The sequence below is a fragment of the Diaporthe amygdali genome, assembly GCF_026229845.1.
Source record: "Diaporthe amygdali strain CAA958 chromosome Unknown NODE_1_length_4327563_cov_65_473760, whole genome shotgun sequence".
NCBI lineage: Eukaryota > Fungi > Ascomycota > Sordariomycetes > Diaporthales > Diaporthaceae > Diaporthe > Diaporthe amygdali.
The window spans coordinates 3,062,867-3,077,411 of record NW_026517021.1 but is presented as its reverse complement, the minus strand read 5'-3'; the positions used below and the strand labels follow the sequence as shown (position 1 = coordinate 3,077,411).

General features: G+C 57.3%; 3 protein-coding genes across 3 annotated transcripts; 2 read left to right on the top strand and 1 right to left on the bottom strand.

Annotated features, from left to right (window-relative positions):
- Positions 1 to 117: 117 nt before the first annotated feature.
- Positions 118 to 3,460, top strand: J7T55_006493 (GTPase activating protein; the record flags this gene model as incomplete). The annotated part of the gene is made up of 3 exons (XM_053144913.1): positions 118 to 1,751; positions 1,826 to 3,038; positions 3,095 to 3,460. The coding sequence occupies 3 exons, from the start codon at positions 118 to 120 to the stop codon at positions 3,458 to 3,460; spliced, it is 3,213 nt and encodes a 1,070-aa protein (XP_053001258.1).
- Positions 3,461 to 7,398: 3,938 nt separating this feature from the next.
- On the bottom strand, positions 7,399 to 8,899 carry J7T55_006492 (uncharacterized protein; the record flags this gene model as incomplete). The annotated part of the gene is made up of 3 exons (XM_053144902.1): positions 7,399 to 7,604; positions 7,748 to 7,762; positions 7,840 to 8,899. 3 exons carry the CDS (start codon positions 8,897 to 8,899, stop codon positions 7,399 to 7,401), a joined length of 1,281 nt encoding a protein of 426 aa, XP_053001257.1.
- A 2,597-nt stretch (positions 8,900 to 11,496) lies between these two features.
- J7T55_006491 (uncharacterized protein) lies at positions 11,497 to 13,504 on the top strand (the record flags this gene model as incomplete). Its single annotated transcript, XM_053144890.1, has 6 exons — positions 11,497 to 11,605; positions 11,698 to 11,770; positions 11,893 to 11,928; positions 12,337 to 12,579; positions 12,817 to 13,114; positions 13,445 to 13,504. The coding sequence occupies 6 exons, from the start codon at positions 11,497 to 11,499 to the stop codon at positions 13,502 to 13,504; spliced, it is 819 nt and encodes a 272-aa protein (XP_053001256.1).
- Positions 13,505 to 14,545: the final 1,041 nt, after the last annotated feature.

Genomic DNA, 14,545 nt, shown 5'->3' with positions numbered 1-14,545 from the left:
CCAAGCACTCAGCCAGCACCTGGATGTCGCACAGCCAGGGCCGCGCACTAGATTGAGGTGTCTGACTGGTGGTCCAATTATTACTGGGCAGATAGAACGAGGTAGGACAGGGCGAGAATGGCACCACAGAGATTTGCCAGCCTGCGGTCTGGTAATAGTAGGAAGCCAAGGAGCGAGACTATGATCGGGCCGCAGCACATTCCACACTCACTCTCTGACCTTGAGCCTGCAAATGCAAATGCAATTGCGATTGCGACTGCAACTGCACCTCCGGCTGCACCTCCAGCTGCGCCTGCACTACCTGCCCTGATTGCCCTGCCCTACGAGCAGACGGCCCAGGCCCAGCCCCCGATCATCCTTCCTCCGCCTCGCAACCCCCTTCGAACCAGCCGCCGCCGCCCTGCCACCTCTGCCCAGCTCCCTTCCTCGCCAGCAGAGGTCACCACCACCGCCGCCACCACCACAAACACCGCAGAGGCCGTCGTTGTGCCCCCGCCTGTCCCTCCTCGGGATTATTATCACAATCAGGATCAGGATCAGGATCAGACACAGCACCCGCGCCTACGCTTGCATCTCCATTTGCCTGTGCACCCTGCTGTTCGCCGCCAATACCAGAGCAATCACTCACCTGCATCCTCAACCTCAACCGCAGCCTCAACACCAGCATCATCAACCTGTGCTGACTGGAGACGGGACTCGGCCTTGGGCACCTTGTCCTCTGCCTCGGCCACTCTACACGAAGAGGATGAGGAAGACGATGACGAGGACGACGCTGACGCTTTTCGCTACGACTACAACCACGGCAAGCTTGATGTAGAAGACACTCCCTCCATTTACTCCACCGACGAGCCCACCCCGGCCCTGTCGTCTGATGGGCCCTGCACCGCCCATCACAACCCTCGCCCCTCGTTCCAAAGCCGCTGGTCTGTCACCGATTCCGACGTATCGGAAATCGCATCCATTGACAACGACAATTGCAACAATAACAAGGACACAGCAACAAAGAGACTCGTCAAGGGTCTCAGCCTCAAGCTGCCCCCACCCCCCATGAAGCGACTGAGGAAGAAGAGCTTGAACGACGGTGCCGTCGCATCCACTCCTCCGCACTCCCCCCAGTCTCACCACTCAGGCCTGTCCCAGCCATCTCCAGCGCCCCATTTATCCCCCTCGCCTAAAGGCCCCGATTCGATTGGTGACAGCCGCCAAGAGATCCATCAATTTGACAGCCACATGCAATCTCCAAATCCGAGCGGCCCCAGACCCCTATCTGAGTACTCCCAGGCGCCGCAAAATGATTTCCACCCCATCAACACAAGCATCCCCGAGGGTCGCTTCCTCGATGACATCGACAGCCTCAACTTCTCCAAGAGGGGAAGCATCTTATTCGGAGGCAAGCGCGCCGTAAGCTCCCCGAGCCCTGCACTTGGCCCCTCCCCAATGCAGATGACTGCGACGATGACTGCGACGCGCCCGGCGCCACCCGCGCCAGCGGCCTCCACCGCCGACGGCGCGACAGAGTCCAAGCCCGCCGCGGTCAACCAACAACCAACACCGAGGGACTCTGCGAGGAAGCTGTCGTTGCCCAACATACGAGTCATGTCGGTAGATACAGAGAGGGAGTCACAAAAGGTGAGATCGCTCTATGAATCTGGCGACTTCGTCACTTGGCAAGATGGGGCTCCAGGGTCACCTTCTGGTGAGCCCACCGAATCTGGGGACCAGCTTCCAGCCGATGGAGAAGATATTGTCGCGTATGGTTTTCCTTCGGTACTCCGTTCTATACATGTCCAATGTGTCCGCTAACGCTCAATGCCAATCCTCGCAGAGAAAGAAAAAGACGGCAAAGCGTCCGAGCTTTGTACCTCTGTCCCACTACTCCGCTGTCGGCCACTTCGCTGCCATCGCAACAAGATAACTCACGCCGGAGCGAATACGAGCTTGCTGGCGGCATTGAGGACTGGGAAAACGTCCAGGTGGACGACGTCGATCGCTATGGGTTCATACAAGTCCAAAGACCAATCTCGCGACGGAGCATTCCGGCAGAGACACACTCGTTACATTCAACAGTTGGGAGGCGCAACGGCCGAAACGTCTTGACTAAGAGGCATGACGGGCCGTCCTCGCCCCTCGGGCTGAGCCGGATACCTAGCAGGAAGGTGTCGGCCCGGTCGCTGAACACACAAACCTCAGGGGTCTCGACATCGTCGAGGTTTACTGTCAGATCGGGAATTCGGACTGCGGCGAATCTGCTTCCGCACAACCGAGACAGAAAGGTCATTGATGAGGCGGGTGGGATGCTTGGGCTCCCGCTTGGCTTGGTGGACATCGAAGAGGAACAGAAGAGCGAGCAGGCCATCAAAGACGCCCACGAAAGAGAGGTCAAAAGAACCGAAAAGTGGAGGAGGATGGCCAAGACCGTCACCAAGGGCAGAGATGGCAAGGGTGTGATGTTCGCCGTGGAGGACATAGCTAAGATCAAGAGGAGCAAGGACAGCGAACAACATTTCGAAATTCAAGGCACGGTGATCGAGTTTGATGTCAAAAGCCCAAAACTGATTGAAAGGACATGGAAAGGTATACCGGACTGCTGGCGCGGAGCGGCTTGGTACTCTTTCCTCTCTACAAGCGCCCATAACTCGAAATCAGAAACGACAGAACAGCAACTCTTCGCCGAATTCCACCGCCTCCAAGACACAAGCTCCCCGGACGACACACAGATCGACCTGGATGTGCCTAGGACCATCAACAAGCACATAATGTTTCGCAAGCGATATCGAGGTGGGCAGCGGCTGCTTTTCCGCGTGCTGCACGCAATGTCCCTTTACTTCCCTGAAACAGGCTACGTCCAAGGCATGGCCGGTCTTGCAGCCACAATGCTATGCTATTACGACGAGGAGAGATGTTTTGTGATGTTGGTCCGGCTATGGCAATACCGAGGCTTGGAGAGACTATACCAACCCGGCTTCGCTGGCCTCATGTTGGCATTGCAGGACCTCGAGAAGCACTGGCTCCATGGCAAGGCGGCTGCAGAAAAGCTGGTAAGTCAACGGCAGCCCGCGTCAGACGCCGAGTCGCAGCTAACACAACTCACCAGAATGAGATGGGTATTGATGCCACGGCATATGGAACGCGGTGGTATCTGACGCTGTTCAACTTATCAATCCCTTTCGCAGCACAGCTGCGGGTGTGGGACGTCTTTATGCTGCTCGGTGGCTCATCGCCATCCCCAGACCCAAGCTCGGCGAAGGAGAAGGAGGCCGAAGCGACATTTAACGGGCTGGAAATACTTCACGCGACCAGCGCTGCACTGATTGATGGGCAAAAGGAGCTCATCATTGATGCAGACTTCGAGAACGTGATGAAGGCCTTGACATCAGCCCAGCCGGTCAAGGATGAAGACAAGTTTATGAACGTGGTGCGGGCTGAGTGGAACACACACCGGAAAAAAAGGAGAGGCTAGGGGCCATCATCCTTGGCTCTCGACGGCCTGTGGGAGGGAGAGGATGACACTCTGTTGTCGGTTGAAACTGGCTCTACAGCTATGGGAAGTGGTGCGTCACGGAGCTGGACCGGGCAGCGTTAGAGACAGCGAGGCGGCAACGGGCCTAACAACCGCTGCCTGTCGCTGCCCTGCCAACTAGGTGTGACGCCGTCAGCTTTCTTTTGTCATGAGCAATCGTTGCCTCGATTGAGGCGCGACAGCAGGGAGAGCGTTGGCTACTTGGGGTGCATTTGAGCAAGACTATTCGTTATATACCCGCTTTGGCGAACCTACGCGACCGACCTGTATTCGGCGGTGGACGGACATTGGTTTCTCTATTCTCGTTTTCCATATTCAGCAGGGCACGATACGCAGTGTCAAGTACACACAAAAGTAATACAAATCCTAATGACAAGAGAGACTCCCCCTCATCAAAAACACACGCATGCTTATTTTGTGCTCTGTCTCTCTGGTTTCACTGTGTGCATGATGTGTGTGTGTGTCTGTGTGTGTGTGTGTCCATGCCCAATGTCAGTCTGAGGCAGATGCTAAAGACGGGATGGCAGGAAATGGTCGGACGAAAAGACGCCACTCGCCGGGCTGACGCTCGCAGGTCGGGCCGTCCGAAGTCTTGCGACGGTACCCAGTGGGGTCCATGCGCCCCGAGACAAGACCACAAACTGTGGCTGAGGAGAAGAACCACATGGCGGACTAAGACTGTTTTTTTTTTTTTTCTCTGGTCGGTGCTAGGCTCCTTTCAGGCTGTGTGTGTGGTGTGGTGGTGGTGGTCATGCTGCCTTGCCCTCCCCACGGGATGGCGCCTGCGCCCTGATCCTGCCTGATCTGGCCCTGCCTGATCTGGAGGCGTCAGGCCAATCAGGGAACGAAAAGGGGCACCGGCCTCCCCGGCTCGGCGCGTTGCGGACCGGCCCGCTCCCCTGTCTCGGTGCCCGTTCTCGTTTACCGGCTCGAGCTCGACCGAGGCCGGGCTCGTGTCATGAGTCTGGGGCCGTTCCCGTCTTTGATCCATTTGGCTTGGTGGACTCGGTCACTCTTGGCACATTGGGCCGACAAGGTTTTTCTTTCCTTCCGGGGGGGAGGCTCAGTGTTCTTGCATGCTAGCTCGTGTCATCTGAGAGCGCCGTGGCACCCCAAGAGAGGCGCGCATGGGATGATTATGCTATGACCATCGAGAGAAGTCCAGCGCACGGCCTGTGCCCAAGTGAGTCAATAGCAAGGCCATGCAAGATTGAGAAGGGGGAAGGGAGGGGGGGTGGTTCCAGATCTAGGGATGGTCGCACCCGTGCGGTTATCTCTCTCTCTCTGGCTCTGTCTCTCTCTGTTTCCCACTGCCTATCACGCTCGGACGACGTGTTCGCGCTGATCCCCGGCGATGAGGACCAAAAGGGGCAACACATGGCCGAGCCGCACCGCGACGGTGAGCGGGCCGCCCTCCAAGGTCTTCACCCACAAACCGTCTTTCCACGTCACCTCGGCCCTCGTTATTCGGCAGCGCCTGTATGCGGAGCCGCACAAGATCAGAATTGTAGCTCTCTCTAGGTTTTCGGTATCGCGAAAAAGAGGAAAGAAAGTTTTTTTAAAAAAAAGTTTCGTCTGTGATATGTCACTGAGAAAGCATATACACGCCGGGCGGGCTCCATGTTGCCTCCATCCATCCATCCATCTATTCACGTCGCGGCAGGCTGCCCACGGTCCCTGCCCGGCCGGGAGGGCAGCGCACGATGGTCCGGGGCGGGCACGTTGTGGGCATTCCTGTTCTAGCCCATGCACAGTGGGAGGGACAAGAAATTAAAAAAGTACCTGCCGGGCGTTGAAACGGGCACAGACATTGCCGCACGGGGCAACGGGTTGATTTTCATGCAAGTCTTTTTTTTTTCCTCCTCCCCTCTCGGGATATTATCGTCACATGAGGAGCCCGGGCTGCAAAGTCGCCGAACAATGTGTTAATTATCCACCCATCATCAATCGAAAACAATCCCGTCCGGGGGGGCGGCGCGTCCCCCGGGGGGGCATTGGGCCGCACGGATGTGTCCCTCTCCGCCTTATTTTTGCGCCGGTACAAGGCGTGCTTCTGCTTTGGGCACTGACGGGGCTCGCCCGAATGACATGACTGATGGCTGACTTGTAATTCAAAAAAAGACCACATTGGACGAGAAGGTTTTTTGGGGGCCGAAGATCTCTGCACGTTTAAGTTTTTTCCTGGAGGGAGGGAGGGGGGGCGCCGTGCGATCATTGTTCATGTACGTAATTCTCCCAGGGCGCGCGAACTTTTTCAAGGGTCGCAGTGCATGGGTGGGAGCTTGTCAAGCTTTCGGCGCACGGAACTGGACGCGACGAGGAACAAGCAAGAGGGCCGACGATGCCGAAAAAGAAAGCGAGGAACCCACGAGGCCAGTGCATCCTAGGCACCGGGGCGTGATTGGCTCTGGTCGAAACAAAGCTTCGTCGTGCCCAGCAACGGTAATGAGCTGCTTGCCAGATCCGGAACTCAACCAGAGCAGAGATGCATATTGTTGTCACCCATCAGCTAATTGAACCGATGCTTATTGTTGGCCTGCGCACATGGCCGCCATAGAAAGCTTACATCAGCAAAAAAGAGCAGCTCACACAAATATCTCCACAGTGTCATAGTTTTCAAGGATCACAACAGAAAGGCGACGCCGTGGCCGTGTCACATTATTTCCGCTGGTCTATCCATGTCTCGGGAGGAATGTCACGACAGCAATTGCCGACGTCTTGACGGTATATTGTGCAAAAAAAAGCTTGAGCTTTGTGGTAGGCGTAGCCGCTGGTTTGTGATACACAATTCACTCCACGCCTGTGGGGTATCTTAGGTACATAAGTACACAAGAAGAGCTTCTCTGCATCAAGAGGGAGCTTGCTCCATGTTTCAGTCCATGACCACCGAATGCCCGGAGCTTCGAGTGGACATCTGCCCGGCCTCTTGCTCGTCCGCGCCAAGACAGTCTGGCTCGACTCTCTGTTCCCCGTTGTTTTCGTCCTTTTCGTTTTCATTTTGCCTCCGTGTGCAATTCTTTCGTAGCATCCTTGCTTTTCCCATGTATGCCTCCGCTTTCTGTATGTACAAGTAGAAGAGAAGTTGGTACAAAACAAACTTGCTCGGTCCCCAGCGCGGTAACCAAGTGTCGCTGAGTGAGAAGAAAGCGGGGAATTGAACCAAAGTTTACCGTCCCTATGCCTCGCCATTCATGGCCCGAAGTGAAGTTCCCTAAAAATGAAGAATGAAGAATGAAGAATGAAGAATGAAGAATGAAGAGTGAAGAGTGAAGAAGAAGGGCGAAGAATGAAGAATGAAGACGAAGGATGATGTCGAAGAAGAAGATAAAGCTGCTCTTGTCCCTAGGGATGCGACGCTCACATGGCGCGCAGAAGAATTCGAATATGAAGAAAGCCGGAGTGGCCGAAGGAAGATTCCGCATAACAAGCTAGCGGTAATGTTGGCTTCTCCGCAAAAAGTGTCGCTCAGCTGGCGGGCAGGGGTTCGATGAAGATCGTCGGTAGCGCATTCTCAAATAGTCCTGGAGAAATGAAGCCCCAGTCCTTCTAGCTGAGAAAGGCTTCGCAGGACACATCCACCTTTGCCTTTTCAAAATTCGCGCGGAATATGCCATCGACTGGATCTGTTCCGAGTAGCAGCATCGCTGCATTACTCGAGTCACCCATCGAAATCCAGGGCGCAAACCTCTGGTCAACCCCCTAAAGAAAATCAAATTTCGTTCATTGTCTCGTTCCCGCGGAGCCGTGGATCCTGCGCCTCCGACTTTGAGCGTCCCTCTGACGAGTGCGGGGAGTTCTGTCGTGAGCCCTCTTTGCGTGGCTGACCTCTCGTTTCTGCCACTTGGGCAGTTGGATAATGGGCCGCTTGCGGCAGATGGTCATCTGAAGAAAGTAGGGACGAAACTGAATGCGTTGCGATACGCGTCTGCGTCGCTTGCGGCTGCGAATGTGAAGATGGCTCTGCCGATCCAGCACCTCTGTCTCTTGCTGTACCAGGGCCCGAGACGGCCATCGGCGACATCCCACGTGTCGATCCAATGGTCTCGGCGCGGCCGCGTGCTCTGTATGTCGATGCGTCGCTCCTCTGGCGCGAGTGGCCCCTTCTACGTCCTGGCGGAGGGTTTGAGAGTGTCGAGCCAGTGCTGTGGGAAAACGGAGGAGATCTGAATCTCTGTTGCGTATTCGGTGGTGGTGCAGCTGGCTGTGGCCCTGTCGCTTTCCGCTTACGTGGCGATTCCCCTACTGCTTGTTGCAAGCCACGTTAGTCCCCCGACTTTCTCTTTCCCCTTGTTAAGACCGATGTTTGGATTTGGACGCACCGGAAGGTGTTGCCGGCTGATTGGAGCCGGACTGGCCGCCCTGGCTCGTCGGGGGTTGCCACATATGAAAGTAGATTGACGGGGATTGCTGCGGTTCCTGCTGCTGCTGCTGCTGCTGCTGCGCTGAGGCGACGCCTGGGTGTGTCTGCGCTGCAGATGCGCCACCTGTGCTTGGGAGCACGCTCGTGTTCAGGCTAGAGAGACCGGGTCCCCCTCCAAGAGGACGGCTGCCAGAGCTTGGCATGCTATAGCCTCGAGCTCGCGGTGAAGAGTTTGGGTGCGTCCCAACGAAGCTGCCGTGAGCACCCTGGGCAGATCCAGGAGTGGACGGTACGCCACCAGAGCCCGAGTAGTGCCCATAGACTTGTGCTTGAGAGTCACGACGGTACTCTGGCGAAGCTGGGCCGGGCAGAAGGTGTTGCGGGGGCCCGCCTTGCGACTGTGAGTACATGAACTGCTGGGCCCATTCCAGCGCTGCTGGCGGCAGGTTACCACCTCCCATACCCGCAAAAACCACAGGCACCAGAGGCGGTGGGACCCCACCCTGTAACGACGCTCGCAGAATGTCGTACTCAGTTCGTCGTTGCTCGAGGCGCAGCCGTTCCTGGCTGGTCCTCTCCTCTTCTTGCTTCCTCTTGTCCTCCTCCGCTTTCGCATGCAGCCATGCTCGCATGGAGTCTTCCGAGCCCTGCCACCCTGGTGGCGGCGGGGGTAGTTGGCCCAGTGGCTGCCCCAGACCTTGCTGCTGACTTTGAGATGGCGGTGGCGGAGGTGGAGGTGGACCCTGCCCGAGTGAAGACCCATGGGTTGGAGGAGGATGAGATGCAACTCCGGAAGGCAACGGCTGGCCGAGTCCCATCGCCGATGGAGGGGGCAAGCCACGATGAGAGCCAGACATGAGTCGATCCGGCGGGCTATGGCTTCGAGGAACAGCGGGTATGGCTCTGTATGAAGAATCCTGGTGTGTCAACGGAGGTGAGGGTCGGGATGTGCTGGGCGGCGTCGGTAAATCATGGATCGACCTGTAGCCGTAGTGAACTGGCTGCTTGATGGTGAGCATCGTCGTCTACATGCGAGCGACCGAGCTAGTTACAGTGTGGACGCAAGACAGGGACTATGCCCGAGTACGAGAAGAAAACGATGGAACGGAAAACCTCAAGAGGAGGTAAGAGGGCCGAGAAGGAAAACAAAAAAGAAATGGGACACCCAAAGCCAATGGCGAGGTGAGGATGTGTGGATGGGTAGAAGGAGAAGAAGGAAGTAGAATTAACCTTTTTGCAAGGAAGCTGGGAGTGGCGGCCAGCCTGGTAAAGAATGGTAAGGACGCAGGCGGGGCGTGTGGTGATGAAACGTCGAAATGAGCCAGCCCAGCCTCATTTGGACATTGCAACCGGGTGAGATATACTGCGTAGTAAGTACTGTTTACGGAAGGGAAATGGTCGACCCAGTCGCCTGTTATTTTTTTCCCAGAAGCCCAACGGGCCCAGACCCGTGCAAGGTGGAGTGAAGCCGCGTGTGGAGGACGGGGGAGGGGGGCCGACCCTTGTCGAGATCTGCTGCCTTGCTCGCTCCAGAAGAGGAGATTTGATGAGTCTCGAAGTGACTGGGCTGACAGGGTAGGCTACGGGAGGTAATGGCAGCGGATACTATTAGCCAAGGGTAAGGTGAGGAAATTAGACGTGGATCCGATGAACGAAGGACGGCTTAGATTCGTTCCTGGCCAGTTTAGGCAAGTAACGGAGGGGAAGAGCACAGCCGGTGGAGCAGACGGGACCTTTTGTTATTTCTTGTGGAAACAGTCTGTATCAGAAGAGATTGACGCCAGGGTTGGGTGAAGATCAAGCCTTGGAAGGCGATATCAACCTGGGAAGTATCAGGGTTCTTGCGAATGAGACGAATTTAGCCTTGACCCGCAGGTGCAGGGCAGCAAAGCACTGGACCACGCGACATTGGATGGTCTAGTACATGTAGTGATGAACGGGCCTTTAGACGACAAGTGACAGGGTCGATGCCACGGCAGAGTAAGTGTAAAAGTGAATGCGGCTTGCGTGCGAGTATTGCCTAGAGTGGCGGTATGCGCTGCCAGACCCTGACAGCCACGCCAATGTGGAGTACAAAAATATTCCTAGCCATGCTGGAGGGGAGGGGGGGGCAACGGGGGAATGTGAGCAGACGCGTGCTGACACCCAGCACGAAGACAACAAGCAGTTTGCATGAGACGACGACCGACGGGCAATGGATAGGGGAGGGGACTTAGTGCGAGCTGCGGGAGCCGAGTAGAGCAGGAGAAGGAGCAGGGTCACAGCTGTGGCGCGTGAGTTGCCTAAAAGAGTTAAGGTTTCCCTTCCGACAGCTCGCAGAGAAACATCAATCTGTGCGAGATAGGTTCTCCCTGGCCCAGAACGCCTGCGCGTTGTGCTAGCTGTCGAGACGGACTTAAAGCAGTGCTTTGGCAACCCGAAATTGTCCAGAATCCCTGGGCGGTTCTTGGGGTCCCCTGCGAGACATTTCCTGATTCTGGTGCTGTTTCCATTATCGCTTCCCCCTTCGTCCAATTCCCGGCAGGGAGATGAGGGAGGGCGGGGCCACACGCTGGAGTGGGTTCCCTAGACGCAGGGTAGATCCCTAGACAAGCGAACGGCGAAATGGACCAATGTCGGTGAATGAACCAGCGTGAGGGCGTCTGGACAGTATCCATATGTGCATTCGTGCTGTCTTCTGGTCGCGGCCAGATCAAACCCCTCTGGTGTGTACCACGTGTACAGTACGGTACAGCACTGCACGGTACTGCGCGGTACGCATCAGCGTGCTATTTGCGAAGCGGGGCCGGCCTGACATCAGCTTCGTACCCGAGAGCCAAAGCTTAGCTGGCAGTCGATGATGCTAGGTCGATATCCTGCCAGGAGGATGTGACTCTGGAGGTACATTCTCGAATCGGAAACAAGCAAGGGCCAGACGGCATCATCTCAAAAGATGTCGATCGCCTGCGAGAAGCTCGGATCAAGAATGGCTGGCCCAGACCAATGTCATCCTGGCAGCCTCGAAGAGAGCCAGTGCTGCTGTTGCTTTGCATGCTTTGCCAGTGGGCGGGGTCCTGAGTTAGACTTTCCGCCAAGCGCAGTGAGCTCCGTGGCGTCACATCCGCCAGGGTGGAGTGGGTGAAGGGCACAGCTCTAGATTGTGCTTGATCTGGCGCGTCAGTCTTATTATGAGCTGAGAGGGAGGGGAAGGAGTGGTTGTGGGTAGTTGGCGCATGGCCGACAAGCTGTTGTGTACACATGTACGGAATACCTTCCCGGCAGAATTTGGTGCGGCGCAGTACGTAACGCGGTAATGAGAAGTGGGCCTAGGTCGGTGGCAGTACGTTTATTCCTGCATGTGATGAAGACGACCAGTCAGGGTGTACATGGTACGCGACTATCAGGGAAGAAGACAGCCCAGACTGGCTGGCTGCATCGCTGAAGCGGCTGGCGGGCTGGCGGGCTGGCTCGCTGGCTGGCTCGCTGGCTGGCTGACTTGGTACTATTTCCACCGATAGAGCGATATGTGGTGTGTGTGGCCTTTCCCGAAGCCTTCATCGTCGGCAGAGGACTATAGACCACGGCGCGTGGTGGGGCCATTGGCCAAGCACGATCTCGAGATCAGTCCGAAGTCGAGATGAATGTTTGCTCCGCGCCCCGACAAGGTGAGGTCCAGGTCTGGGTCCAGGTCTGGATCTGGCCGCAGGCGCTATCCAACCTGGGCCGGCTAGCCAGGTGCCAGGGAGGTGTGTGTTGTGCTCGCGTGCGGGAGGAGGAGCGTAGCAGTGCGGCTAGGCCAGGAAGGGGCTGATTCTGAAACAACGGATCGCGGTGGCAGACCCAACCAGAGCTGATGCCGTCTGTACTGGGGGCTCAGGGTCAGGCGTCATCAAAAGTGCAGCTCTGTGGAGGTGGGTGTGGCTGAGGAACCCGCGACATCTCCCAGATGCAGTATAGCACTGCGAGCCCACTGGCAGCTGTGCCCAGGTCGAAGAAGTGATGAAATCAGGGTCGCTGTAACAGCATGCGACAGCCACAAGGAGATGAGGGCCGTCAACGCGACATTACAGTACGTGACATGACATGAAATGCGGTGCCATGCCCTGCCATGCTGTACCATGACCCCGGGGGCTTTTTGCCATCACTCTGACGAAGCAGTCCTGTGTGATGGTGGTCGGATGCGGTCGGTGTCGGTGGCAGCTGGGAGCTGGCAGCTGGCAGGCAAGGTGGATGACAGAGTGCCGATGCAGGCGAGATTGCATATGGCGCAGTTATTAATTGCCTCTGCTGCGTGCCATGCAAGCGGGCTGGCAGGCAAAGTAGGCAGGGCAGGCTGGCAGGCTGGCCGTCAGAGCACAGCAGGACGCTTCCACGATGGCAGGACACTGCGAGGAACCGCCAAACCTCAACAGCCCACACCGCGCCAAAGTAGCAGGCCAGGGAAGTCAGTGACTGTGCTGATTGATGGGATTGATAGATATCCACGGAACGAAGCTGGGCTGGGCTGCTCGGGGCAGGAAGGTCAGCCAGGGCAGGAAGTGTCCACTGTCAGCTCACGTCGCGTAGCCCAGCAGGGTATTCGGCACCGACGCAGGCTTGCCCTTGCCCACCTTGCCCACCTTGCCCAGGCACGCAGTGGCACGCTCCTGCTGTGCACAGGTAACCATGGTGGTGGACTAATCGAGAAGGAGCGGTCGGGGTGGACTTGGGAGCATGGAAGGTGCAGAGTGCAGCACAGTGAAGCACAAACAAGGGGGCCCCTTCCAGCAGCTCCTGCCATTTTTGGCCCCACATCACATGGGTATCATGGTACGTACTGGTATCTGCTTAGATACGCTGGTACGGTACTGTGGTACTGTGGTATTGCGGTATTGCGGTACTGTACCTCTGCTCCTGCAGGTGGGCACAGGCTCACCAGAGTCCCCAGCCAGGCCCGCTGTTCACTAAACTTACACAGCCCATTGAGGCCGAACCCCACGGGCATGAGTCTCGACGAGATAAGGCCATCTCCGATTCTCTCCCATGCCTATGCTATGCTATGCCATGCCATGCCCACGCCACGCCATGCCATGCCGCGTCCCGTCCAGAACAACAGCTGGTACACCGCACTGCAGCTTGCCAGTGCAAGTGCCAGCGCCAGTACCAGTACCACTGCCCTTACTGGCCCAGCGTCAATGTTCACTACACTATTGTGTACTATGGAACCGCCTAGGGCTGAGGACACCTCGCACCGCACGGTCCAGCAGAACCGCAGCGTGGGTAACTCGGGTGGGTCCGCTCGCTGATGATCCAGGCTGACGACTGAAACCTTGTACGGCTTCTTGACTGTACACGCCCCAAGTACGGACGGACCGTGTGCGTGTGCGGAGTATTCCAGCCTCGCTACCGTGGACCGCCGCCCATGACTGTATCAGACAACAGACAGCCGACGACCAACCTTGCCAATCACACCAGCTCCCTGCCGCCACCAGCCTCTGCGCCTCATCAGTCTTCACGACCAATTTTCTTACCGCATGGCTCTTGCTGGGGCTGGGGAAGGACCACTGCTACCGCATCTGTGACTGTGACTGCGACTGTGACTGCAGCCTGCGGCCGCGACTGCGAGGGGCGAGGCCGAGGGCGACGAGGGCGGTGGCCAGGCCTGAGTCTGCCGTGCCGCGCTTCTGCAAGTCACGACCCCACAGGCGCATACATACCACATAATCTAATGTGCGTACACGCGCATCGGACGTTGCTTGCTTGGCTTTTGACAGGTCCGCTGAGATCCGATCATGATCCACAGCACAAGGACGTCACGCTTCCACTTTTGCCTGGTCAGCCTGTCCAGAATGAACCGCTCTTGCTGCGCCCACGATGATGATGAGGCCGTCCGAGGGCTCCTTACGCGGTGAGACATCGTACTGCGACGACGCACTCATGGGCTAGGTCGCCCGTTGCAGCTTGCCAGGCCAGACGCCAGATACCAGGCACGCCAGAGACACTAGACGCCAGCCAATCATCAGTCCAGCATGGGTGCGGGTCGTCCCTGGCGCCGCGTGGCGCCGTCGACTGCTTTGGCTGTCTGCCCGCATGTGGCTCCAGAGTGTTGGCTCGCTTTGGCGCTTTGCGACCGAATCGACCCAGCGTCGAGTCCGCGAGTCTGTGTCCCTCGAGATGTGGCTTGCTCGCGGCCGCCCTCCCGCATTCTCCCAGGGACGGCCTTGGCCTTGGCTGTGGCTTCGTTGCACTCTGGGAGCTGGATCGAACCACAAGCTGAGCGACCCCTGTTCCCGGCTGACTAACCCTCCCTGGACTATATTTGAAACAAGATCCCATTTCTCGCGATGCTACCCTGCAGGGCACGCACGCATCCGTCCCTTATTTCGAAGTCGAGCATCCAATCCCACAGCTAATAACAAGCAAAATGAGCCGGCCCCTTCTCAGCTGACCGGGGGACATATCCCCAATACTGACTCCTCCCGGAACCTACAGCCAACCGAGGTGTCGGCTTCACTGGGAGAATGGCAGGGCAGGCAAACCTGCCTTTTCCCCGGGCAACACACCACGGTCACCCGCAGGCCGACCCATCTCCCCGCTGCTGACTTTTATTTCCGAGGCTGAGCGACCCATCAACCTGGCAACAGCTATATTTCATCATTGCGTGGACGCGTGGACGCCCTTGGGCCAGGGCTTTTACGCTGGAGGTA